Raw genomic sequence first — 27831 nt, 5'->3', positions numbered from 1 at the left:
AGTCACGAAAGTGCAAGAACAAGATAATAAATATTTCACATAATAACAACTACACAGTAGTGTTATATAGTCTGATGGCAGTGGGGATGAAGGACCTGTGGTAGCGCTCCTTCTTGCACTGAGGGTGTCTGAGTCTTGTGCTAAAGGAGCTGCTCAGCTCCACTACAGTCCGGTGCAGTGGGTGGGAAGCTGTTGTCCATGATGGATGAGAGCTTCGTCAACATCCTCCTCTCACCCACATCCATCACAGATTCCAGTGGGCAGCCCAGGACAGAGCTGGCCCTCTTGGTCAGCTTGTTCAGTCTCTTCATGTCCCGCTCTGTGCTGCCCGGGGCCCAGCAGACGACAGTGTAGAGGAAAGCAGAGGCTACCACAGTGTCGTAGAAAGTCCTTAGTAGAGGTCTGCACACTCCGAAGGACCTCAGCCTCCTCAGAAGGTGGAGGCGACTCTGGCCCTTCTTGTACAGAGCATCGGTGTTGTGGGACCAGTCCAGTTTATTGTTGAGGTGAACACCCAGGTACTTGAAACTGTCCACTGTTTCAATGTCCTGCCCCTGGATGTTCACTGGTGGATGTGGGAGTGTCCTTCTCCTGAAGTCGACCACCATCTCCTTCGTCTTACTGGTGTTGAGGCACAGATAGTTGCGCTCACACCAGTCCACAAAGTCCATGATGACCGACCGATACTCCAGCTCGTTCCCCTCAGACACACGGCCCACAATGGCGGAGTCATCAGAGAACTTCTGGAGATGGCAGCTGTCCGTGTTGTAGGTGAAGTCCGAGGTGTAGATGGTGAAGAGGAAGGGCGAGAGGACGGTGCCCTGGGGCGCCCCCGTGCTGCAGACTACCACCTCTGACTCACAGCCGCGCTGCCGCACGTACTGTGGACGGTCAGTGAGGTAGTCAGTGGTCCAGGCAGCGAGATGTCCATCAACTCCCGCGTCCACCAGCTTCCACCGCTGCAGCGCCGGCCTGATGGTGTTGAAGGCGCTGGAGAAGTCAAAGAACATGACTCTCACAGCGCTGCCGGCGCTCTCCAGGTGAGTGAGCGCTCGCTGCAGCAGGTAGATGACAGCGTCTTCTACCCCCATGTTGGGCCTGTAGGCAAACTGCAGCGGGTCCAGGTCGGAGCTCATCACTGAGCGGAGGTAGTGGAGGAGGAGCCTCTCCATGGTCTTCATGAGGTGGGAGGTGAGGGCGACAGGTCTGTAGTGGGCCAGTTCCTTGGCGTGAGCTGTTTTAGGGACTGGGACCACACAGGAGGTTTTCCACAGGACGGGGACCCGCTCCAGGCTGAGGCTCAGGTTGTAGAGGTGGCAGAGGACCTCACAGAGCTGGTCCGCGCAGGTCCTCAGCAGCCTGGGGCTGATGCCGTCTGGTCCAGCAGATTTCCTCTGCTTCAGTCGCCTCAGCTCTCTCCTCACCTGGTCCGGTGTGAAGGAGAGGGGGGAGTGAGGGGGGGAGTGAGGTGGGCTCCAGGGGGTGGGAGTAGTATAATAATGTATCTGATAATTAAGTTGCAGTAGCTTATATTAACACACCACTTACATTGGAGGGTATAATAGGTTACATTTGATATCATTTCCATATAAAGTAAGCAATATTATAGTAAGACAATATTATACATAATTTGGGTATTCACATTGGGTATTAAATCAAGTTTTATTTCTTAAGTCTAATATCTATGTAAAATCATTCAATGGTTTCCCAAAGTGCTGTATCCACTACTACTTAACTCAATTTTGGTCTTGAGTGTAAGATTAAGATATTTAATCATTTATGCCATCACTTTTGTTACCCTTTCTGTTATTTTTTTCAGCCATTTGCTCATTAGTGTTAACAGTAATACTGAAGAAGACAGATTTTGGTTTTACTGTTACCTCGTTTTCTCCCATACCTCTTCCTCCTATATGTATCAGTTTAATTACTTAATCCCCCAATTTATACATATTCACACACTGCCACCACAACCTTACGCTTAATTTAATTAATTTACTGCCACGCAAATTTTAGATGTTGAAAAGTAGCTCGTTTGTGTGTGCATCTTATACTGCGGTTGACATGTGGTGGTTAGCTAATTGCTGCTGGTTGTGCACATTCAGTAGTCACCTGTATATGGGTTCTCAGATTTGTATTTGAGTCTTTGAAGTTGACAGAAACTTCGCCTTGGGCTGGCACAGTTGGCATCTGAAAAGAACTTTTCTCCATTTTTTCACAAAAACTCATAACTATTTAGGTAGGGCCACGGTGACTCTGACTCCTTCGGTTGCGCCTCGTCTTCTCCCTCCTTCTCTGCCATCTCTCAGTGAACTGAAGCGAGTGTCTGTGTGTGTGGATCCAGTGAGTCGCAGGAATGGATTGTTGAATGACGACATCAACAGTTCCTCCGCTTCTATTGGTCGACACAGACATGTCGACGTTTGGAGATGATGTCACGGTCTGATCCTTAAAAGTGTGAAATGAGACTGCAGCAGAGCAGAAAGCTCCGCTTCAAGCAGTTCAACAGTCATCATTTTTAATGTAGCTTTTTGCGTTCGCTACCGCGCAACATGACCAAAAGATTAGCTAAGCTGTTGAAACGTTTTTTGATTTTGTAAACAACGACGCTATCACGTCGTTACAGAAAAATGTAGTTAAACTACTAACAACGCTATTTGTAGTGACGTTACTGCCCAACACTGATATATATATATATATATATATATATACACACACACACACACGTGGACAAAAATTGTTGGTACCCCTCAGTTAAAGAAGGAAAAACCCACAATTCTCACTGAAATCACTTGAAACTCACAAAAGTAACAATAAATAAAAATTTATTGAAAATTAAATAATCAAAATCAGCCATCACTTTTGAATTTTTGAATTTTTGAATTTTATTTAAAAAAACAAACTAATGAAATAGGGCTGGACAAAAATGATGGTACCCATAACTTAATATTTTGTTGCACAACCTTTTGAGGCAATCACTGCAATTAAACGATTTCTGTATTTGTCAATGAGCGTTCTGCAGCTGTCAACAGGTATTTTGGCCCACTCCTCATGAGCAAACAGCTCCAGTTGTCTCAGGTTTGATGGGTGTCTTCTCCAAATGGCATGTTTCAGCTCCTTCCACATATGTTCAATGGGATTCAGATCTGGGCTCATAGAAGGCCACTTTAGAATAGTCCAACGCTTTTCTCTCAGCCATTCTTGGGTGTTTTTGGCTGTGTGTTTTGGATCGTTGTCCTGTTGGAAGACCCATGACCTGCGACTGAGACCAAGCTTTCTGACACTAGGCAGCACATTTCTCTCCAGAATGCCTTGATAGTCTTCAGATTTCATCGTACCTTGCACACTTTCAAGACACCCTGTGCCAGATGCAGCAAAGCAGCCCCAAAACATTACTGAGCCTCCTCCATGTTTCACCGTAGGGACAGTGTTCTTTTCTTCATATGCTTGGTTTTTGAGTCTATGAACATAGAGTTGATGTGCCTTACCAAAAAGCTCCAGTTTGGTCTCATCTGTCCAAAGGACATTCTCCCAGAAGCTTTGTGGCTTGTCAACATGCATTTTTGCAAATTCCAGTCTGGCTTTTTTATGAGTTTTTTTCAGCAGTGGTGTCCTCCTTGGTCGTCTCCCATGAAGTCCACTTTGGCTCAAACAACGACGAATGGTGCAATCTGACACTGATGTACCTTGGCCTTGGAGTTCACCTTTAATTTCTTTGGAGGTTGCTCTGGGCTCTTTGGATACAATTCCAACGATCCGTCTCTTCAATTTGTCATCAATTTTCCTCTTGCGGCCACTTCCAGGGAGGTTGGCTACTGTCCCGTGGGTCTTGAACTTCTGAATAATATGAGCCACTGTTGTCACAGGAACTTCAAGCTGTTTAGAGATGGTCTTATAGCCTTTACCTTTAAGATGTTTGTCTATCATTTTTTTTCAGATGTCCTGGGACAATTCTCTCCTTCGCTTTCTGTTGTCCATGTTCAGTGTGGTACACAGCTTTTCACCAAACAGCAGGGTGACTACTTGTCTCCCTTTAAATAGGCAGACTGACTGATTATGAGTTTGGAAACACCTGTGATCTCAATTAAAGGACACACCTGAGTTAATCATGTCACTCTGGTCAAATAGTTTTCAATCTTTTATAGAGGTACCATCATTTTTGTCCCGGCCTGTTTCATTAGTTTGTTTTTTTAAATAATTATGTTAATCAACAATTCAAAAGTAATGGCTGTTTTTGATTATTTAATTTTCAATAAATTTTTATTTATTGTTACTTTTGTGAGTTTCAAGTGATTTCAGTGAGAATTGTGGGTTTTTCCTTCTTTAACTGAGGGGTACCAACAATTTTGTCCACGTGTGTATATATATATATATATATATATATATATAATAATGCGCACTGCATTAAGACAGCAACTGCACGAAAAAAAAAAAAACTGTCCCCCTCGGTATTTTCTTGTAATTCTGGGTCTGAGAAAGCAGATGAAAATCTGAAACTGGAAAAGAACCCCCCCCACCCAGTCGGACGTTACGGGGCGGAACGAATATCCGGATATTCGGAGGCCAGAAACCACTATTGGGGCCAGCCCGATAGCCTAGTAGTGTGCACAATAATTTTGCTGAATTTTTTTAGTTGTAATTACCTGACACTTTAATGTTGTTATCTAACACAGGTAGACTGTATAGTGTAATAAAGTGGGTGGAATCGGCTGGCTGTAAGGGGTGGAGGAGGCCAGAAAGATTAGTTTGTATGAGAAAATTGTTTCAGAAATTCTGTTCAAAGTCCTAGAAATTGGATGATTTTTATCCTGGAATATCCTGGAAAAGTCCTGGAATTTAGTTTTCAATTTTCAGTGGGAACCCTGATTTAAAGTCACATGGTTACAAGAGTGTATAATGAAACCCAAGTCATTATGGTATTTTATTCCAAACTGCATATTTCAACAACTAGGAGGGTTATTGTTCTTAATGAAGTGCAATTACAGTGTCCCAAAACTACCTGTTAAACTTTCTAATTTTTGTAAACGAGCTCTAAATTCGTGGAAACTATGCTACAGTCATAACTTCTCGCCACACAAATGTATAATTTGGAATAATTGTTGTATTTTTTTTTAAAAAAATTGATCATTAATCATACAATCTTGGATCCAAAGAGAGATTATATATGTTAAAGACCTGGTAGATTATAATGGCGAAATAATTAAATACGAGGCTTTTATGTCAAAACATCAATTTCCCATCACCTACAGAGAATATAAATCTATTGTTCAGTGTATTCCAATAGGTCTTTGTCAATTAATGAAAGGCCATCATCTGATGTTAGACTTAAAAGTAAGTAACAAACTGTTTGTGAACGGAATCGATTTATTAGATAGAAAATGTAATAATAAAATAATAAGAAAATCTATTAAAAAAATAAAATTACTCAACCGAAATGCAAATTTTGGTGGAACTCTCAATTTTGAAATATAAAATGGAAAAAAACTTGGATGGAGCCATTTCAGTACTGTCTAAATAATAAAATAAGAGAAACACATTTTAAAATACTTCATAGATATTATCCAACAAACAAAGCCATCTCAAAATTTACTGACATAGATCCCAGCTGTTCATTTTGTCAAAGTGGCACTGAAGATATTATCCACCTGTTCTTTTCATGCCCTATAACCAATAAATTATGGAAAGATGTAGAATCCCATCTTAGTCAGAAACTTTCAGCCACAGTCAGGATAAACATAGATCATATTATAACAGTGTATAATCATACAAACAGGTAAATAGAAAAAATCGTGAACATATTTATTCTTTTTGGGAAATATTACATCCACAAAACAAAATTCTCAAAATCTAAACCATTAACCAAATCATTACTCGCTGAAATAAATCATTACTTTCAGTCATTGAAATACCTTACAAACAAAAAATCAATAGAAGTATGGAATATTTATGAAGAACTGTTTTGTTAAAGAGATGCCTCTGTTTTTTTTTTTGTTTTTTTTTATGTTATGTAATTGTCAGAATTCTTTTAGTTTTGTTTATTTTTTTTGGTCTGTTTTTTTCCCTCGTTTTTTTTCTCTCGTTCTTTATTTGAATGTTGTATTGTAGCAAAAGTTTGAAAATTATTGGAATGAACTGTCTGTATTTGCTGTAAATATGTATGTAAATAGAAAATTCACTGTAAATAGGTATAATACACAATAAAAAAAATGCAAAAAAAAAACAAAAACAGAGCTCTAGAGATAGTAAGAGTTGCGACACTCATGCTCTCGCAGCGGGGCGGTCACGTGGTTCATGTAAGCCTGAATAGTTCCAAACAGGCAGCGCTGTCATTTCCTTCTATGGGACTGAGAGCGGCGATTTCACAGTAAAAAAAGGAATAAAATCACACCTCCAAGTACTTGTTTGATTATTAATTCATTGGAGTATGTATGTAAATGTCAGTTTTACATTTTGAGCCTTAAGGTGACATATTAAAGACACTTTTGGGGTTTTGGAGGGAATGTTTCACATTCGTGTTAGCATGGAAAATCGACTTTTACACAGAAACGTAAGATGATTGAAGAGGTTAATTTTTGCCCAGCTGGATTATTGTATTTCCAGACAATGTCTATATTTCTCTGATTCACTTACCCGTAGTCTGGGAGTTATTGAAAAGCAGAGTAACAGTCCATTCAGCAGATACTGTCCAGCCACTTCTGATGAGGCAGGAGTTGACTCACTATAACCATTTTAAGACATACACAAAATATATATTCAAGAATAACAACTCATTATGCTTTGATGAATGAAATAGTATGTTTTATTGACAATGGGAGAAACAATGAGGGTCTTCGTGTCTTCAGTGAGGGATATGCATCATAAAGAGCCTCTGATAAAATATAGGCAGTTGACAATTCAAAAGAGGTAGGCATTTCATCAACTTACCTCCACATATACTCAACGGCCTGCAGTGCAAATGAACAGTGGCTATCACTGTCGAAGCGGTGCTTGGAACTAAACAAGCCTCCACAACCCGGAAGTAGACTGGAAGAAATCGTACAATGGCACCCTATGGGAGTGTCGCTACTCTTACTATCTCTAGGGCTCTGACACTGATCTTTCCCAGGCGTAAACTAACCGTGAGGTCACCCATTGGTTTCAACGCTGAGAAAATGAAGCCCAGATTTTGCTACTTCCTGGTCGCCGTTTTGGATTTTTTGGAGCTAGTGACGTAAAAAGCGTCATCAAACAGACTGGACTGGAGAGCAACTAGGGGCAGGATTGGCTGAGGACTCTCTTATCCCGCCCACATTTTACCGCAGAGGCTTCTGTTGCTGTCTATCAAGTTTGGCCACGCCCCCTGGCAACTTTAACGATTTATTTAAAATTCAGTATTAATTTATTTTAAGATCGGCCACCTGATCTCTCATTTTGACCATGAAAACTAACGGGAAAAAAATCCTGAGCTGTAGAAAATCAGTCTATCAAATTTTATTTTTTCCAAAAATGAATTGGGGTCTATGGAGCAAAAGCTTTTTGGAGCCAACCCTAGCGGACGGCGTGATATTGCAAGTTTTTGACACTTCCGGGTTGGCTTCAATTCTGGAGCTAGATGCAGTCTATGATCTTTCCCCATTGACTCCAGTTATAACTTTGACATGCGCAGTTCGTTCCTCTACAAGAGACAGGAGACCGCGGGGCGCAGGCTGACCGCGCCCCGCTGAGCGATCAGAGCGATCAGAGGGAGACTGATCGCTTTACACACCACCGGCCATGTGGTGGCAGCAGAAGCGAGCGGTTTGTTCATCCGCTTGCCTTTAATTAAAACTTGCATACAAAAAATAACACAGATGTAGAGGTGCTGGCTTCAATCTCTAAAATGTGAGAATTTACTTTTTTGTCATTTAATAATGTAAATAGAAATGTTAGTTGACACAAGTGGCACTTTAGACTGAAAGCCTGTTGATTTTCATATGTTCTCAAATCTGAGAAATTACTGTTTTTCTTTATTTTCATTGTAAATATTTAATGTTAGTTGAGAGAAGCACTTTGGGCTCAAAGCCTAAGATAAGATAGTTTTATTTGTCACATGCACAGTTATACATAGTATAATGCCTAATGGTTTCAGTATTTTGTTTTCAGGAAAAGCGACAAATTTGTATTGCTTTGATCTTAAATATGCAGATTTGCTGTTTTCTCATTGTCATGTAAGATTGTTAATGTAAAAGTTAGCTCACAGAAGCACTGTCTGCTTTAAGCCTTATACACACGTGGACAAAATTGTTGGTACCCCTCAGTTAAAGAAGGAAAAACCCACAATTCTCACTGAAATCACTTGAAACTCACAAAAGTAACAATAAATAAAAATTTATTGAAAATTAAATAATCAAAAACAGCCATCACTTTTGAATTGTTGATTAACATAATTATTTAAAAAAACAAACTAATGAAACAGGCCTGGACAAAAATGATGGTACCTCTATAAAAGATTGAAACCTATTTGACCAGAGTGACATGATTAACTCAGGTGTGTCCTTTAATTGAGATCACAGGTGTTTCCAAACTCATAATCAGTCAGTCTGCCTATTTAAAGGGAGACAAGTAGTCACCCTGCTGTTTGGTGAAAAGGTGTGTACCACACTGAACATGGACAACAGAAAGCGAAGGAGAGAATTGTCCCAGGACATCCAAAAAAAAATTATAGACAAACATCTTAAAGGTAAAGGCTATAAGACCATCTCTAAACAGCTTGAAGTTCCTGTGACAACAGTGGCTCATATTATTCAGAAGTTCAAGACCCACGGGACAGTAGCCAACCTCCCTGGACGTGGCCGCAAGAGGAAAATTGATGACAAATTGAAGAGACGGATCGTTCGAATTGTATCCAAAGAGCCCAGAGCAACCTCCAAAGAAATTAAAGGTGAACTCCAAGGCCAAGGTACATCGGTGTCAGATCGCACCATTCGTCGTTGTTTGAGCCAAAGTGGACTTCATGGGAGACGACCAAGGAGGACACCACTGCTGAAAAAAACTCATAAAAAAGCCAGACTGGAATTTGCAAAAATGCATGTTGACAAGCCACAAAGCTTCTGGGAGAATGTCCTTTGGACAGATGAGACCAAACTGGAGCTTTTTGGTAAGGCACATCAACTCTATGTTCATAGACTCAAAAACCAAGCATATGAAGAAAAGAACACTGTCCCTACGGTGAAACATGGAGGAGGCTCAGTAATGTTTTGGGGCTGCTTTGCTGCATCTGGCACAGGGTGTCTTGAAAGTGTGCAAGGTACGATGAAATCTGAAGACTATCAAGGCATTCTGGAGAGAAATGTGCTGCCTAGTGTCAGAAAGCTTGGTCTCAGTCGCAGGTCATGGGTCTTCCAACAGGACAATGATCCAAAACACACAGCCAAAAACACCCAAGAATGGCTGAGAGAAAAGCGTTGGACTATTCTAAAGTGGCCTTCTATGAGCCCAGATCTGAATCCCATTGAACATATGTGGAAGGAGCTGAAACATGCCATTTGGAGAAGACACCCATCAAACCTGAGACAACTGGAGCTGTTTGCTCATGAGGAGTGGGCCAAAATACCTGTTGACAGCTGCAGAACGCTCATTGACAAATACAGAAATCGTTTAATTGCAGTGATTGCCTCAAAAGGTTGTGCAACAAAATATTAAGTTATGGGTACCATCATTTTTGTCCAGCCCTATTTCATTAGTTTGTTTTTTTAAATAATTATGTTAATCAACAATTCAAAAGTGATGGCTGATTTTGATTATTTAATTTTCAATAAATTTTTATTTATTGTTACTTTTGTGAGTTTCAAGTGATTTCAGTGAGAATTGTGGGTTTTTCCTTCTTTAACTGAGGGGTACCAACAATTTTGTCCATGTGTGTAGTTAGGTTTTTTTTTTTTAACAAAATGTCCAGTGTTTGTTGGTTTCACAGGTATGGATTTGTTTTTGTTTATTTGAGTACGTAAATATAAATATGTTGTTCCAAAGATTTTGCTGAACAGAAGAAGCACTTGGCACTCTTTGAAGCTGGAAAAATGAATTGTTTCTTTTTTTTAACTTTTGAAGTAAAAAATAGATTTGCATATTTATACATTCTTAATTTGTTTAATTATAGAAAAGGAGATTTTAAGGGTTTGTGTGTACCAATTACACCTTATCTGGAGCAAATCATATCAAACACTGGGGAGATAAATTCAAATTCACTAGCTGGTAACATTTACGTGCATTTAATTGTCTATTTGACTCAGCAGTAGTGCTTAGGTGTACCCTCGTAGTGGTGCATAGTAATAGCACATCAAATGGCTGTGAACATAATTTACATCAATTCTTGTATTCCGGTGTTGCCGACTCTATTTGGTTTGGTAAATTAAGTGCGCCCCCCCAAGAGAAAAATTCACCAGCCGCCACTGCCTCCCAGTCCTTTTCTACTGCTTTCAGATCAGTCTGAAAGTTTCCACCATGTCTGAATGTCCCTCAGTGTGAAGCTTTTACAGAGTTCCACAGACTTAGCCACAACTACCCAACAAAGGATTATGAAGGATTAACTAGGGATTTTACTATTGTTGTGGGGACATTAATAATAATAGTAATCCTCTTGATGTCCGCTTCAGCCGATGCTGAAAGTGCACTAAGACTCTTCTGTTCACTCTTGCAGTCAACAGTAGAATATTTGGTTCGTTTACCTTGTGGTTGTGTCATTTTAGAGATAACAGAAGTAGATCTAGAAAGTCAATAGAACTAGTGGACTCATTCTACGTGACTTGTCTGGAAGCAGCGGGGCGGCAGGATTATAGAAAGTTGAACTACCACTGGTCTGTGGCGGTACGTAGCACTTAGGTCAAACTCTTACTGGCTTAAAGCTGGAAATCTAATCTGGTTGTGGTGGGGCACACAGGTTTTACTTTACACCTCCAAGTTTTTAAAAACCACAAAACAATAAAAACGGATTTTCACCATGCTGGATCATAGAAGCTGTAATTTATTTTTGAGATAAATTACTCTTATATTAAACCCCTAAATGTTTTTTAGTCTGCTGTGCTGAGTTAAAAGCTTTCTTCGTAGAAACTCAGCCTTACACCTGAACAACAGCCACAAAGTTGCTTATTTAGTCAGTGTTGCTTCTTCCTGGTTACCACGTAGCAGCAGGGAGTTGCCTAACAACGGAACAACCAATCACAGCAGAGCATTCCTCCCTGGAGGTTTAAAACAATTAATTCAAATGTGCTCAACACAGCACACTGATGCAATGAAAACGGAATCTTAAACAGTTTGACATCAGCACAGCAATAAACAATTTGCATCTCTGTTAAATTAACCAAAAAATGCCTGATGCAAAATTAATTGAAGTATAACACACTACAACTAAAAATGCATTTTACCACTTGATTTTATCACCTGTAGGGTTGTAATGTTTTGCAATCTGGTCTCTCCAAGATTAAAATATCTCAATGACAACTTCAGACTCAAGTGCAAATGTGTTGACTTAGATCAGAAGGAAAACACACACATTAAAACTTCAAATGTTCTTGGTCACAAATTTAACCTTCAAGTCTTCAGCTTCTTAATGAAACTAAAGGTGTCTGTGTGTGTGTGTGTGTGTGTGTGGGGGGGGGGGGGGGGGGGTCCATTTTGGAGCATCTTTATGTTGATATGAACTCTGAGAAAACTTTCCAATAGATCTGAGTGAAGCAGTGTTAAAAACTTTAAATAATTTCCTGTTTACCGTTATTTAGAATTTTTTGTCAGCTTGTTTTTTACTACTGTGTTTTTATTTTGTGGCTTTTCTGAATGTTGACTCATTCTGCTGTTTTGCGTGTACTTAAGATGGTGTCATTTCCTCAGTCCCTGTTCTCCCTTTCATTCATTAGATAATGTTTATGGGAATTGGGGAACTCTTGTAAATTATTTTTGTTCTGAAAGCCCTTTGTTACATTTGTTCGCATGAAATGCGCTATAAAAAAAAAATCAGATTTATTGGCAGTATTACAGCTACTGTATCTGCACCAGAAAATGCTAAATTATGGTTCCATGCAGTCTTAATCTAATACACTTTACACTATTTCTCTCTATTCTGAATTCTTTGAGCAGCCATTTCCTGACCTGAAGCAGAGCTAACAAGCCGTCATCTCACCGTTTTTGTCTGCCATGAGTTGCAACCAACAAATGTGTCTGATTAAATATTTATTTCAATGCCAATAATGTCTACTAAAATAGATTCATGGACGTACTAAAACCTGGCCAGCAAACATAAATAAGCGGCAGGCTTTAAGTACTCAACATTAAACTCACTATTGTTGTCGTAGTTTGCTGTGTGTGGGAGGTTTTCCATGGAAACATTAGACTTTCTAAATGTAGCATCACATCTGTTAGCAGCTATTAAAACAGGTGCAGGTGTTCAGTGCAGGAAATGGAGTGTTGATGTGTCCATCATCAGGTTTTCATTAACAGAATAAACCACTGTGTTTACATCCCTGTAAACATCTGTCATTATTGTTACAATATGTCCATCTGTTCACCGTCTGTTTGTTTTGCCAAAATTTCAAAGTCAGTCTGAGCCACAGAAAAATCCACAATCATTGTTATCAAATAACCTGTTTATTTCATTGAGCTAATGAAGTCAATTACCTATCAACATAATGCCTTGGTACCCATGCCAAAATTTAATATGCCTCCACAAAAATCCATGAGTGCACAATATTGTTAATACAGTGAGTATGGAAAATACAGTCACTCTTACTTGAACTTGAGAGTACAAACAAGAATCAATAATGATGGTGTCCGTTGTTTGATTATATCATAAATGACTACTTCTATTGCAATAGATGTGACATTCACAATGTTGTTAGCTTATGGCATGTTAAACTTGTTCAGTGATTGATCTCCCATATCAAAAACTATCAGGTTGGCATACATATAACTTTCTTAAAAGGCAGTAGCTCAGTGTTCATTTCTAGCAGTAAAGACTATAAAAAGAAAGCATTTGTTATGTCTGAGTCTAATGGTAAACATAATTGTGTCTATATCTTACTTGTAAATATCTGACATTGAGACAACAATGTAAGAAAAGTGTTCCGTAAAATTCCATTTGTCTGTCGGACATAAGGCAGAGTAGTGAAACGAGTTCTGCTTCATTCAAAACTACACGTATAGAGAAATAAAATCATTTGTCAAAAACAATAAAACTTGATGTGAAAAAAAAAATTAACATTTGACAGATTCAAGCTTGACAATGGAGCCCTCGACTCTTGCAGGCATAGTAGCATTGTCAAGCAGTAGTGTGTCCATGTTGTTACTGCTACTTGGGCATTCCTCATCGCTCTCTTACTCCAGGTGTTTACATTGTTTCAACAACTGGATTCTGGCTGTGGCCGCTGTTGAATTTAGAGCCAGAGTTCGACATCCCTTCCCAAAAAGTGTAAACAGTTCAGCCGTTAAGACTGCTTTAAATTATAAATCATTGAGGGGGGGGGAAGGGGAGTGTAAAAAATTAAAAAACAAACTTAAAGTAAAAAGGGTCTCCAAGCTCCCACAAGTCCATTATTAGGACACAGAGGAGATCGGGTTGAGAGGTGAACCCATCTGTGTCAGCACCTTGTCCAGCCACTGCAGGGGCCCGTGCAGGTGCACCTCAATCCAGCAGGGGGTGCTGGTGACATCCTGACGGTGATACTCGGCTCCCCAACCCTGAGAAGAGGCGGAACAAAATGTACAATTACAAATGATGCAATTATTAAAACACCCGCTTGGGGAAAAAAAAAAAAAAATCCACGTCACCCTCTGCTGTGTCTGTTCAACTCACCTTGACGAAGCTCATTCTAATGGTACACATCTTAGTAAGCTCATAGACGGCCTCGAAGCCGTGGTTAACCGACTGGGCCAGAAGCTGAGCAAACTCCTGGTTGTTGAAAATCTTGAGGCTACATCCACTGGGGATCTTGCAAACAGTCGTGGGGTGGAAGCCATGGTGGTAGTTACAGTTACGACTCTGGACAAAAATGCTGGTGTCGCTGAGGCACTCTGCGTACACCTCCCCTCCAACATAGTACAGGTGCACTCCTGGTAAACAGAGAGAATATTTAAAATCACACTTCCTTGCAAGAACAAACGGCACCACGTCATTCTTTTCTCACGTCGTTTGTGACCGTCAGTCGTACCTTTGCCAATATGTCGACGGGTGTTCTCAATAGTGGAGTTGCGGTTGACGTTGGACAGTAGTCCGAGGCAGAAACGGTTTTTGTTGTTCGAAGGGTCAGTGAAGCCGTCCACAAGCACGCTGGTTGACGATGCGTGGTAAGCCTCTCCGACACGATTGTTCAGCTCATAGTAGACAATAGAGCACCAGTGGCTTGGCTCCTCGTATTCCACTGGCTGCACATCTGGGAATAACAGGTCGGATTAAGATAGTTGAACTTTAACTAATAACATCTTCACACACACAAAACTCTTATGACAACCAAACATAGACTGGGGCAGATATTACAAAACAGAATGGATTTAGACAGAGAATCAATTCAGACAGCGTGACACAAAGCAGAACAAACAGAAAATCACTGGATTCATTAGGGCATTAACTGGTACCAGTTCTAACTGAACTGCTCAGTAAAGTAAATAAAGTATATTTATAAGTAAGTATATCAATATGAACTGTATCAATTTATGTCATCTACATATCAAACAAGTTATCAGGGAGCAGGCTACCCTGCTGTCCAGACAGAAATAGTTTACATTATCGTGCTTATATTATGTATGCACGATGCAGCGCTGATGTCCGCGTTTAGATACAGCTGTATAGTAAACGCTGACATCCGCGTTTACAATAGATCACAGATGTCTGCGCTGCATCGTGCGCGACAATGCATCGATGCATCATTTGGGACATCCCTAAAATACTAGACTTGTTTAAGTCAGGGCTATTTATAGATCTATCAGATGCTGTATTCTAACCCACCAATTACTGCAGTAAGTCTGTTTTTTTCCTTTGTAACAGGCTGTTGCTAGGAATGCTAGATTTATAACACCGAATTTTAAACAAAAAATGGTCTCAGATTAGTTATTTCACCGGTAAGCAGCTGTGTAATACACAGGTTGATGTAGAGAGCTGGTTAGATCATGGGTAGAAGCCAGACACGGAGCTGATGGGGTTCTATCCGTCTGGTCAGCGTTTATTTCACTCTAGCTATGACAACCTGCTAACAATTCCTTACATACATCTTACATGTGAAAAGTAATCCCACGAGCTCTTGTTTCTTTACAGCGCTCATTAGAGCATCCACAGGCTGAACAGAAGTCCGGCATCTTTTGCGAAGCTCGTCTGCTGTTTAAATAACTATGCTGGAGTCAGAGGGAGATAGTGCGTAGCTTAAGTGTTGAGTGGCAAAACCAGCACTGTAAAAATATCCAAGCACCTTGTATAGGAGCTACACGTGTGACGTTTCTATAAAAAAAAAAAAAAAAAAAAAATCAAACAGTTTGGCAATCGGTTCAAAATTCAGCAAATAATTCCACTTTGAGATTCAACAGTACCTCTTGCCTCGTACATGTCTATGCACCGCTGTCTCCGCTGGCCCCATTTCAAGATGGCGGCGCTGTAAGCACTTCTCTCGACAGCCTATGAGGCGTCTACATATATATATCTCTGGGTGGCCCGTTTACAATCGAACGATAGCTTTAGCGGGAGTCTTGTGGACTCCCGCGAGATGTTAACGACGTCAAATTTGAAATTAAATCGGCAGAAATCCGCGGATCCGCGGAAAATTGCCATCCCTGTATTTTTAATGCAGAACTCAGTTGTCAAACACATTTGAATGGATTTGCAAATTTATGGTTTTAGTGTGCATTTAGTGTGTCATAAAGGGTTTAAATAGCTTTCAAATGAGTAAATAACTAAATGTTCACCTCAACATACAGACCAAATTACCTCAAAACATGTTCATCCCATTTATTTTGTTGCTGTGAATGCTGTTGCAGAGGACTGCAGCACAAGAGTAGAAAATAGGGCATTCAAACAACAATTCTGGCCCAACCAGCAATGTAGTGCTAGTGCAGACAATTAATTGTGACACATTCAAACTGTTTACAGTTTGATTCTATCAGTAATGGGTACTTTTGTTTTTTAGTGTAGTGCTGCTGTTGGTCTAACTATGTGCTCTCCTCACCTCCTCTGGCCATGTTCTGTGGCACCAGGCTGCTGCTCGTTTCCATGGACTGGCTCTCCTGGCCCAGCTGCTCATCAGGGGGCATGTAGGCCGGGGGCGGGGTGTCAGCTGAGACATTAAGAGGGCAGTTAGCGAGGATGAGACCAGTTGTTGCTGCTGGCAAATGGTCTCTCACACACACACGTTTGTACTTCTATCTTAGTGAGGACATCCATAGGCGTAATGCATTTCCTAGAGCCTTACCCTAACCTTAACCATCACAACTGATTGCCTAACCCTTACCAAACCTCAATTCATACCTGTTCTCTAAAAACAAGTCTTCACCCTCAAACATGGCTGTTTCAAAGTGAGGACCGGCCAAAATGTCCTCACTTTGTAAAAATGTCCTCACTTTGATAGTTAAATGCAGAAAATGGTACACACACACACACACACACACACACACACACACACACACACACACACACACACACACGATCTGTACCTCGGAAATGGTGTCAGATTACACATATCCCTCACTTACTAAGCCACATGCTAACCCATTCCCGACAGAGATGCAACATGAGCCTTTGGAGCCCTTGTTGAGGCATACAGGAAAAGACAATGCACAAAATCTCCCCCAGCAAGGAGGAAATTTCAGCGATTGTGATTCTTGTGAGTGCAGACGATGACTAAAATGTTGCAGGACAAATAAGCTCAAATCCCTAAATCGCCATTAAAAACCTTGTCTGCCTGACTGCCAGCAGCCACTGGAAGTGTCAGCAGGTCTGGACTGGAGCAGAATAAAGCACTCTTCAGCCACACATATACAGAGCAACAGTAATATCCAGACACTCACTAACCAATCACAAGTATTTCTACAATACACAACGACAACTACAATAGGAAACCCTCAGTTATGTGATAACCATCTATGTTTAATGTATCTGTTTTTGTCCCTGGTCAGTAACAATGAGGCAGAAAAGCTGCTGGGCTGACTGAGTCAGTGTTTGACAGCAGCCAGCAGCCCCGGCTCTAGTGCACACTGCTTAGCTGGCATTTTCTTTGTTCTCATTTAGGGGTGTAGCTTGATGAATATAATAACTTGGCCTGGTTAGAGTACCATTAAGAAGTTTGAAACTACTTTTCATCGTGTACTGATGACAAAATGTATTGTGCATGGGCTTAAAACAATGATACTTTTGTAAACAATTAACCATGTCCCTTGACTGGGAGTGTCAGTAGTGACACAAATATGAAACTAGACTCACGTGGACGGTGTCCTTTTTCCTTACATTACACAACACTAATAGCAGAAATTATCAAAAATCTGTGTTTATTGAAAGTTTTTTTTTTGTCAGCTACATGAAAGCTTGGTATCTTTCCCTGAGTGAGATGCATCAGGATAATTTTACCTGGGAGCTGGAATGGACTGGAGGGCCCCGAGCTGGCAGGAGAGTTTGGATAAGTACCACTGCTGGCTGGAGAAGGAGGATATGGAGAGTTGGGAGAAATAGGGAAAGAGCCACCACCACCACCCCCACCACCTCCAGTGCTGCTGCTACCGCCCCCGCTGTGTGGCTGCTGGAAGGACTCTGGAAAGGTGGCATTCAGAGGCATGTGTGGCTCGTTGTGGGTGAGGTTGCGGAACTGCACCAGCAAGCTGTGCTGAGGGTTGAACTCGCTGTGCCTCGGTACCAGGACTGGAGGGAGCACTGGATGGAGGAACAAAGCAGGGAGGGAGGAAAATTAATTGCAAAATGAAAGAAACACAGATAAAAAGGAAAGAAACGTATTTTCTGGTGCTAAAAACTAACGGATCATTGTATTTAAAGAGCCCATTTCCACCACCTCTGACAATAAGTGCAGTTTTCTTTTGCTTAAATGAGTTTCCTCCTTAATAATGCATCCTTTCCATTAACAGGGAATGCAGGAAATGTTGGAACAAGAAGCTCTTGATGGCTATGCTCTTGGAAAAGTGGCTGCATACACGTTGGATGTAGAACTACAAGACTGAAGCTTCCCACTGAATTTCCTTAATTAATGTCACCTATACAACGTATGAAGATAATGAACATGTCCAAAACCTAGCTGAAAACAGAATGGCAGACATTATTGTTTCAGTTCTAAACAACTAGCTGCCAATGACTGAGTAAATATTTCAGCTCTAATACACAAACACTTAAATGATCATATATTTCAGGTTAATTAATTACACAATACTGTTGCCTTTTTATATGATGGTGTTCCTGACATGAATTTTTAAGCCAAAAAATAATCCAACTCTATCAACCAACTGTGAATGAGTTATTAGAATGCCAACCTATGCCTTGAAACAGTGTAATATTAAATACATGCCATTTCACAACACTTAGTCATGCACTCCTGAAAAGATATTTCAGACCTTGGTAAAGATGCAGCCACAAAGGCTATTCAAATTTATTGTTTTATCTTTGCCAACAAGATTGTAGTGATTCCCCAGCCTTTTCATCTACTGAGTTCCAAGGCTAACCCTCAAAACTACGCAGCCACATTTTGTTTAAACGATGACGTGCAGTCCCTCTGACCGACATGTGAGCCGCATCCTTGAAACGGTCAATACAGAGTTGGCAATCCCAAACGAACCCGGTGTCAGAAAGGCTGACCCCCTCAGGGTCATCCATGAGTGTATGCGATGGGATGTGGGAGTGACAGAAAGATTTAGAGGGAGTAGTGATGAGAAAGCGCTGGGAGTTTAGTCTGAGTGGTTTATGCATTTAGTAAGCCACTCTCTGATGCTACACCCCATCTGGAGTGCCTGAGGCATATAATCTAATAAGACTTCTAGAGCTAGTGATATTGATTTTCTGTGAAATGGAGGGGGCGGGTAGAACAGGCCCATGTGATGAGAGACTCCTGACCTTTGTGGATTTGTTTACCAGCTCTTCAATTTTCTGAGCTCTAAAGGATGTGCACAGTTCCGCATTGGTTTGATCTGCCTTGTATTTACAATAATTTTAAAAAATGTAATTCAAATTAAATAAAATAAACACACCGATGCTGCTTTCCTAGTTGCACATGCTACATACATAACAGATTAAGTCCCAACTGTGCCCCATAGAGCATTTAAAAGACAGTAAACTTAAAAGGTACTGTGAATGGGAATAAGTAAACCATTAAAATGATACACATCTATTTAAATTTATACAAGGTGCTAACGTGAATAAAATTTGTGTAGAAGATGAGTATGTGTCACACCCTCTAGTGTAAAAAAGCAACATACAGTCAAATCAATATTCATTGACAGACGCGGTTTTACAATAGAGGCAAGGTAGGCAACTGCCTGGGGCCCCTCCAACTGCAGGGGCCCCCAGACCGGCAGCCCACTCTCCATTCAGCTGGGAATCGGGGCCCTGTGAACAGTGATCCCCAGCCACTGCGTTTTTAAAATAGTAAATTTGTATATTTAAATGGGAAACAAAGACAACAAACTAAAACGCAAAGAAATAAAGTATCCATGCACACCCCTCCCATTTCTTTTAATAATGGACTATTCCATCCAGGCGATGATCGTGCCCCCAAGAGAGTCTGGCTGCAGACCTCCTGCCTGAGAACGCTAGACCCACCGCCTGAGAACGCTATGCTGCAGGCTCCTTGCTCAGGTCGCCTCCAGCGCCAGGTCACTCAGGATAGGAAGTGCACGGCAGGAACTTCAAAATAAGATCGTGTTGACAATTTCGAAGGAAGCGGTTTTGTCGTGGATTTATATTTTATGACTCAACAGTGTAACACGAAAAGCACGTTTATTAAAGGCATTAGAGGAGATTTAATTTCCTACGACTTTGAACGTAGCATGCACATGCGCACATACAACCTCTCCCTCACCCCCCTCTAACCTCCCCCCTCTTAACATTTACGAAGAAACGCCCCCCTCCAGAAACTTGCGTAGCACTTGTGAAGTTGTCTTTTACGGCTGGGTCCCCCTGGATCTTTATCTGCCATTATGTAAAAAAAGATGAGCAAAACAAGTCGCCAGCTAACTACGAAGCTATACCAAAGCAACACATACAAACATGTAAGTCCAAGGCGTACGTAATCTACGTAACTAGGCCTGAGCCGAAAGATTTTTGATTGACAGGAAAGGGAGCAAACCAAACGCCTCGGTCCGAGCGCATTGATTGGCTGATGTTTTTCGGGTCCTGCCATGTCCACAGTTATTTTTTATTCTTTTAGAGACCATACATACAAGTCCACTAAAGGTCAGTATATTCATTTTATGTGAATTAGACAAATTAAACAAAAAAAAACCATCCTCCATAATGCCTTTAAATGTAGAATGCAAGTTGATGTAGCCTATTCTGTATACACAGCATTTAGCATGGTTAGACGTTTGCCAGCAACATTATTGCATGAGCCTACATCTGCACTACAACTCCGTCAATATAGCTTGTGCCTATTTCATACAGAAAAACAATGCTTGTTGATTGGACGCCTGCCATTTATAATTGCATAGTTTGTTTTATTGTAAAGATTTGAACTAAATGAGTTATGCATCTGTTTACATTGTGAACCTAACGGTCTTTTTAAGTGTAGTTAAATCAAATCATCATCAACATAATAAATCAAGCTTTTTTTCATAGCCTCAACATCTCATATATAATGTATAACATGTTAATATATATTATACACAATATATTGCTTTGTCTACTATCACATTAAATGATTCCAGCTATGTCTTGTATATCATACTTTACACCTGAAGATAGAAGACATAGAAGCCAATCAGATTTTAGTAAAATTTAAAAACGTCAGCATAGGGCTAGTTAAAACTGTATTGATTTTCTTAAAATGCACTAACCTATCTGTGTTGTTCATGATATAAAAACAAATTATTATGTGTGCATGATCTAAGAATAACAAATATGAAAAGACATTTTTATTGTTTTTTTTCTGCCTTTAACCCTTTAAGCTTCAGTCAATTCCAGCCGTTTTCAGTACAAAAAAAAATCGCTAATATTCTATTTTTAAATAAAAAAAATTACGAAAAATACAGGGAATATTGGACGGGCATCGCGAGGTGCATTTCCTTGAAAATGACCGATTCGGGGATTTTATACCGACTTCAGGACATGTTTTGGATAAAATGGTTTACTGGCTTGTGTCATCTGGATGTAAAAGGTTGGATTATGGCCGTTTTTTGTGGAATCTTTTTTTTGTGTGTAATAATAAACCCGGAAATGTGAGTCGCGCTGTGTGCGTTGAAGCCGTGTACAGAGAACGGATGGATGAATATTCGTTTTTGTCGGACAAATGTGTTTTTCTCACCCGCTGTGGTAATCGCATCTGAAAGTGGTTTATACTGGCGGATTCATGAGAATCTAAGCTTTCCATCGGCGTATAGTGTTTGTATAATCGTGTTTGCAGCCGTCGGACATTCTTGAAATTCCTATGCAAATTAGTAGGTGTACCGCCGGCGGTACACTGAAGCTTAAGGGGTTAATTGAACAGATTATTGAATTATTCCTGAATTTTGCATTCGGCAGATATCAAAAAATTCCGTCGGTCTGCAATTTCTTTGCAGAAGATCAATAAGTCCTCCACTTCATAGAAAGTGAATTTAAATGGCTCCAAGATTTGTTATTTTCTCTCTTTGACTCCAACACATTTTCTCTCTCATACACATACATTCATTCGCACTCACTCTCTGTCTCCGTCTCTCTCTCGATCTCTGTCTCTCTCTACACATTGCTGTGATTGATATTGATATTATTATTGTATTATTACAATATTGTGTTATTATTTTATTATTATTTATTGTTTAGTTACAGTTATAGATAAAATGGGACTTATTGACTCACTCACACAAATACTCTGTCATGCTGCTTAACTATTTAAAAAAATAAATATTTTGCATTTTGGCATACAACGGGATGGAATCTGAATCATATCTCACATTTTAAAAGGTCCTTGTTAAAAGTAAGGATTTGAAGGGCCCCTCTAGCTAAATTCGCCTTGGGCCCCCAAATTGCTAAATCCGCCACTGCTCATTGACTACCTCACTTAGAGACAGCATTAAGTACCTACCAGGGCTCTCCACTCGCTTGTAGTGATATGGGTTGATGCAGACCTCCTTCTGTTTGGAGCCAAATGGGTACTCGCACACCTCCAGGGGCTTGAGCTCATGGTGGGACTGGAGGTCCGGCCAGCGCCATACTCTGCAGTAGATAACATGAGGAAGACCTTTCCTGTGGGAAACCTGCAGCCGGCCGTCCAGTGATCTTGGAATGGTAACACACTTGCTGGGCTGTCCTGGGCAGCTCAGAGCTTTCTCAAGGTCCTCCATGGCGCCTTTCTTTTTCTTCAGCTTTTTAACGAGGGCATCCACTGCCTTTTCTGCCCATTTTTCCTCCTCGTCCCCCTGCTTCCAGCCAAGCAGACGTTTGACTGCCGGGCTTGTGAAGGAGAAGAGACTGGACATGGAGGTCATTCTTCAAGCTGTAGTGTAGGTAAAAGGGAGGAAATCTTTTCTGGATGGTCACTCTGGGTCTGTCCAAGGGGTTTAAAAGGCTCTTACTGATGATCTCTGAAGAGCAATAGAAGTCTAAAAATGTCGTTGAGCAAGTGTGAATGTAAGTGTGTGTGAGTACAAGGGGTGAGGGGAGAGGAGGCTTTAGCCTTGTCTGACCAAGGACAGGAAGCAGGGGAGGGACGAGAGTCAGCAAGCAGGACGCAGCTGCTGCTGCTCAGGAAGGGCCCTCCAGCAAGCTGTCCGGAGCTGGGTCACCACCACTGATGGAGGGAGGGGGCTGCAGGAGCTCAGATCAGGACCTGTGTTGAACTGAAACACTGCAGCAGGTTTCACCAGTGAAAGTGTGATACGAGTCTCAGAAAGAATTGATCATTTCGCAGTAACTCCCAGTTCCTCTTCAGGATGACTTCTCCAATCAGTCAGTGTTTCACTCTGCCACAATTCTGCAAAACAGAAAGAAAAAGCAGTCGATTATGTCAAGATCAAGAACACACTGAACTGTTTGAAATTATGGATTGCTAGATCAACAAGGAAGTATTTCCTAACATTTGTAAACAAGATCACAACAAGAATATTAAAAAAAAAAAGATTATTAGTCGAAATATCAGGTCAGCATGTGACAAGCACTATTCTCGGTCAGCAGGAAGATCAAAAAGCCCTTTGTCCCCTTTTGATCTGACGCATCGCTTCCATAAAAGAGCCTCAGTCTTCCTGAAACTTGGATGACTCAGTGATCGGATAGGTGTTGTATGCAGAACTTGCAGGCATCTATGCATATGAAAAGTGGAGAGACACTCTTACAGCCAAACAAACCGCTTAAACAAAATGTGAAAGTGGCAAGCTGGTTCACCGAAGGTCATCTAAAGTGATGGGATAGCAAAAATAAGAAAACAAATGCCACTTTTAAACTGTCAGTTTAACTGTGACAAATTACTTTTCCTCCAGCTACCCGGGACAGTAAAAGAAAAGATGTATTCATCAACACATCAAGAGTTTGATATATTTGAATATTGATGGTGCCTATTTTAACTACGTCCCCATTTGGTAAAATTATGCCAAAGTGGGAACTTACATGACATACTGACATCCTGTCTGAGCATGTGCAAAGGAACAGAAAGCGAGAATGCCAGCAGAGACGTGTGCAGCACATGTTCCATTAAAAATCAAGGTCCTGTTCTATAAATTAGATAAATAATGTTCCTATACAATCACAAGTCACCAAAAAAATCCTATTAACACCATGATTATCCATGTTCATGTAGTACTGCCTCGGGATGTCTTTGATGCCTGCGCAAACAAACTACTATAGAGATAGTGAGTGTTTGAGAGAGCCTTCCTGATGTACTGAAACTCTCACAAAACAAATTATGCAGTGATATATGACACTTCATTCCATAACATGCAGGCCAAGCAGGCAGTGGGTCAAACATGTAGCTGTAGCAGCAACAGCAGCTGTTTGGGGGCTTGTGAAACTGGCCTGGTCAAAAAGGATGTAACCACAAATAACTGTTTCCTCCGTCATCCCATCTCTGGCTGATTCCTCCCTTCCAGCACACAGCTGTCCAACAGCACTGCACCCACTCCCACTCCTCATTGTTCTACATGCACATGAAAGTGGAGGGAAACCTCCGAAAGTAGGACATGTAGGCATAGGGCTGGGCGATACGACGATAGATATTGTCTGGACGATAGAAAATGTATCGTTTTATGTGAAGATCCTATCGTTTATATCGCAGTGTCGCAAAACACGCTTTACAGCAGTATTTTACGTCACCGACGTGCCTTACGGCAAGCCCAGGCACACGGCCGCATATCTATGCGCGGCCGCGCAGTGTTGCCAACTTGGCGACTTTCTCGCTAAATCTAGCGACTTTCCAAAGCGCCCTAGTGATTTTTTTGTCAAAAGCGACTAGCGACAAATCTAGCGACTTTTTGGAGACTCTGACCGATCATTCTGCAGGTACTGTCCTCAACAAGCAGCAGGTGTTGCTGTGAGCTTCTCCCTCCACCTCCCAAAGCACAGGTCGTCAGTCCAGTAAGCCCGCAGCAGTCCCAGTGTCTGATTAGGGGAGACCCACATCACTCCGCGGCCAGACGACAGATGAATCGCGCATGCACAAAGTCACTACAGATCCCATCCAGACTTACGGAGCGGAATATAAATGAAATGTTTTCTTCACTGTCATACTAAAATAAACCACAGCATTTAGCCTCTAGTTCAAAAACATATTTTGGGTGTTTTATACTCACTTTTTGGTCTCTTCCACAACGTTATTCCTCTCTCCTACAATGTTGATTACAATTACATGCAAACTGGGAAATATGCACACGAACAACCAGCTCAAACCGACGAGCTTGTACTTAAAAGAGGGGAAACTTCTGTCATATGGCGGAGGTTTGGATTTAAAAAGACCGACAAGGATCAGACTACCGTACTTTGTAAGGTATGCCGCTGCCCGGTCCCATTCATTCATGGAATTTACCAAAAATATGCTATATTGTGATGTGTATCGTATCAGGATATAAAATAAGCTATTTTGGGATATAAAATTTTGGTCATATCGCCCAGCCCTACGTAGGCATACACAAAAATCATCAACCTGCAAATGTTGAGGGTTCCTCTGGCTATGTGGGGGGAGTTGTTTCAACAGAGGCCGATCAGACTGATGGGACCAGCAGTGATTCATCAGCTCATTGTTGAATTAGCAAAGACAAGTAACAGATTTGCAATGTAAAGAGAAGTCCAAATTTCTCAGAAACAAGCTGGAGCATATTGTAGGATGAACACAGTGGATACAACCTGCCGAAAGGACACTAAAAAGGATTTGCATCTCAGTGATGAGCTTTCAGATAAAGTTGATCCTTACAAATTGCAAACAGCTCACTCAGACAGCTCATTGTGTTTTCAGCATCAAAGGCAGGAAATCAAATCAGTCTTGACTGCATTTACAATGTCTCACATGGAAGAGTGTGAGGTAGGAGAACCACAGATTTACCAATCAATGCCTGAATCTGTAACCATTATTAAAGGTGTGAATTACTGAGCATGTGTGCGATAGAAATCTACTTCAAAGACTATGACCTACATACTTTATATATTGAAAATCAGTCCTGGAACTCTTCATATTAATGGATTGCACGATCAAAACCTCAACACATTTATATGACGATTGCGCAATAGGAGAGACATTTAATTTCATGTATCACTGACATGTTTAGGTCTAGATTAACAGAAACTGAACACGAAGAAGACAACTTGTCAAGAAACCATGAGTTAAATTTTATAAAAGGTAATCAGTACAACCCAGGAGGTCTTTCCAATGTTCCAAATACTCTACTAGGGATGTTAAACAGTAAAAATCATCCTTAAATTATAGACAGATTAGTCCACATTAGTATCTGTTCATCACAGTTTGGTCTCTTCTGCGTAATTCTGTCACACTAGTTTAAACGAGACATCACTTAAAACTGGAAAAAACATAAGATTAGTACTTCACTTTACTGTGTATTCTATTCTAAAATGCTTGACAAGTACGAAGAACAAGCAACAGACAATATGGAAGAACGACTGAGAGTGAGAAGCAGGCACCCCCCACCTACACCACCCAGAGAAAGAGAGAAAAGGGATTTGGTAAGACGCATCTAATGTTACACAAATCCCCAACCAGCAGTAAAAAATAGCTTTTAGAGCTGTTCCAACCCAGCGAAAACACACAGTCATAAAACACAATATTTAAGCGGCGTTAGCCAACTCTGGTATGTAGCAAGCTAATGTAAGTAACCCTCGAGAGTTTGCTAACTAGCTTAGCACACTTTAACTGAACACAACTTGTTTAGCGTAAAGTTACAGTTAGGCGACTCATAACGGGGATAGATATCTACTTTACAAGTTATGCTTACGTTTTCTAAATACATAATTACACGAGGCACAGTTTTGTACCTCTTCATGGCTAGCCTCTGCTACCTCCCTCCTCTTCCTCCATTCCACAAACTTTTTATGAACTTCTCGCTAACTGAAGCTAAGCTATGCTAGCAGTTAGCCCTCCGAGAAGAAGTGCCGAGCCTCTGTGACCAGCGTACCCTGCTGATGTAGCCCGCTGGACTACGACTACTTCAATTACACCCTTTTAACTCAACTGTTAGACCGCCGTTTATCCTCATACCTCTCAGGAACGTACAAAAGCCATAGCCGCACTTCTTTTCGCGGTGGTTTTCGTCGTAACTCCCGCTTTCTTAGAAACGTCTCTCGTTTTCCAGCGTTTCTTCCCTCTGTCTCTCCGTGCCATGTCCTCCAGATCCTGGAGACAAGTAGACTGGGAAGGCGGAGTGCGTATCCCTCCGCTCTGCTGACAAACTAGTGCTCGCTTTGATTTAACAGCTGCGGATGCTTCTTTTAAAATAATCGTTAAAATATACCTTCTAACATTCGCTGGAGCAACTGTTTTAAATATCGTCCTAAATCAGACGTTAAATTATTTCCTGTAAAACATTTCCTTGCGCATTGGTCGGAGTGTTCCGTGTGAACAAACTTTTTCAGCATTTTTGACAGTTACAGTAGAATATCACTAAGTTCACGACAAATAACACATCACCAGCTGAGCCTGTGTCAGAATTAAATCAAAACTGATGTCGCTTTGTGTTTGTTTTTAACCCCCTCGGTGTTAGAAGTGTGAAGTCTTACGGTGGTCGTGCTGCGGCTCTGGAACGTCTCACAAGTTGCTGGCTCCAGTGAGTCTGGAGCGCTGCGGTTTGTTGTGTATTGTTGTCCTTTGTAGTCACTTGTTCAACACTTTAACGGGTCCCGCGTTGTTAAACCCTTTAGCTTTAATTAATCTGACCAAATAATCGCTACTCCTCACCCATTTCTGTAGACGGGCCGCCGCTCTCTGACAGGATAAACGCTGGATTCTTCATTCAGTCTCTGGATTCCTCATGAAATGCAGTAATCGAGTCGAGCCACCAGCGGGCAACACGCAGCCTGATACCGGCTGTGATTTACAGGCAGAGTCGGAGATTTTAGGCGGGGTGCAGGGGATATCAGACCATCTCAGTGTTTAGAACATGTTGCATGAAAACATGAAAAAGCAAAATGATCGTAAGTCTTCCTAATAGACCATGTATATGATGACAATCTTGAGTTTTCATTGACCCCTGTAACTCACATTTCTATAATGGAATCATTGAAACACATTC

At 41.0% G+C, this 27831-nt stretch overlaps 1 protein-coding gene across 4 annotated transcripts; it reads right to left on the bottom strand.

Annotated features, from left to right (window-relative positions):
- Window positions 1-12572: 12572 nt before the first annotated feature.
- smad5 (SMAD family member 5) lies at window positions 12573-27633 on the bottom strand. Of its 4 annotated transcripts, none has more exons than XM_022221298.2 (7): window positions 27498-27633; window positions 22194-23081; window positions 17546-17845; window positions 16152-16259; window positions 14151-14372; window positions 13796-14052; window positions 12573-13680 (listed from the first exon to the last, which is right to left on the bottom strand). In XM_022221298.2, exons 2-7 carry the CDS (start codon window positions 22594-22596, stop codon window positions 13537-13539), a joined length of 1434 nt encoding a protein of 477 aa, XP_022076990.1. In that variant the 5' UTR covers window positions 22597-23081; window positions 27498-27633; the 3' UTR covers window positions 12573-13536. The 4 variants fall into 4 exon arrangements, with proteins under 4 accessions (XP_022076990.1, XP_022076989.1, XP_022076988.1 ...); XM_022221297.2 differs by lacking the exon at window positions 27498-27633 and adding an exon at window positions 27320-27482; XM_022221296.2 differs by lacking the exon at window positions 27498-27633 and adding an exon at window positions 26802-26963.
- Window positions 27634-27831: the final 198 nt, after the last annotated feature.

Source organism: Acanthochromis polyacanthus, chromosome 10 (assembly GCF_021347895.1).
Source record: "Acanthochromis polyacanthus isolate Apoly-LR-REF ecotype Palm Island chromosome 10, KAUST_Apoly_ChrSc, whole genome shotgun sequence".
Classification (NCBI taxonomy): Eukaryota; Metazoa; Chordata; class Actinopteri; family Pomacentridae; genus Acanthochromis; species Acanthochromis polyacanthus.
Note: the sequence above shows the minus strand (reverse complement) of the source record. Positions and strands in the feature narration are given on the sequence as shown.

What these genes read in the sequence shown, in the direction of transcription:
- smad5 (XM_022221298.2), bottom strand. Translation starts at nt 22,596, where the DNA reads ATGACCTCCATGTCCAGTCTCTTCTCCTTCACAAGCCCGGCAGTCAAA. An exon ending in CCGTCGACATATTGGCAAAG is followed by an intron (nt 14,053 to 14,150) that starts GTACGACTGACG and finishes TCTGTTTACCAG; the next exon opens with GAGTGCACCTGTACTATGTT. An exon ending in TTAGAATGAGCTTCGTCAAG is followed by an intron (nt 13,681 to 13,795) that starts GTGAGTTGAACA and finishes GCCTCTTCTCAG; the next exon opens with GGTTGGGGAGCCGAGTATCA.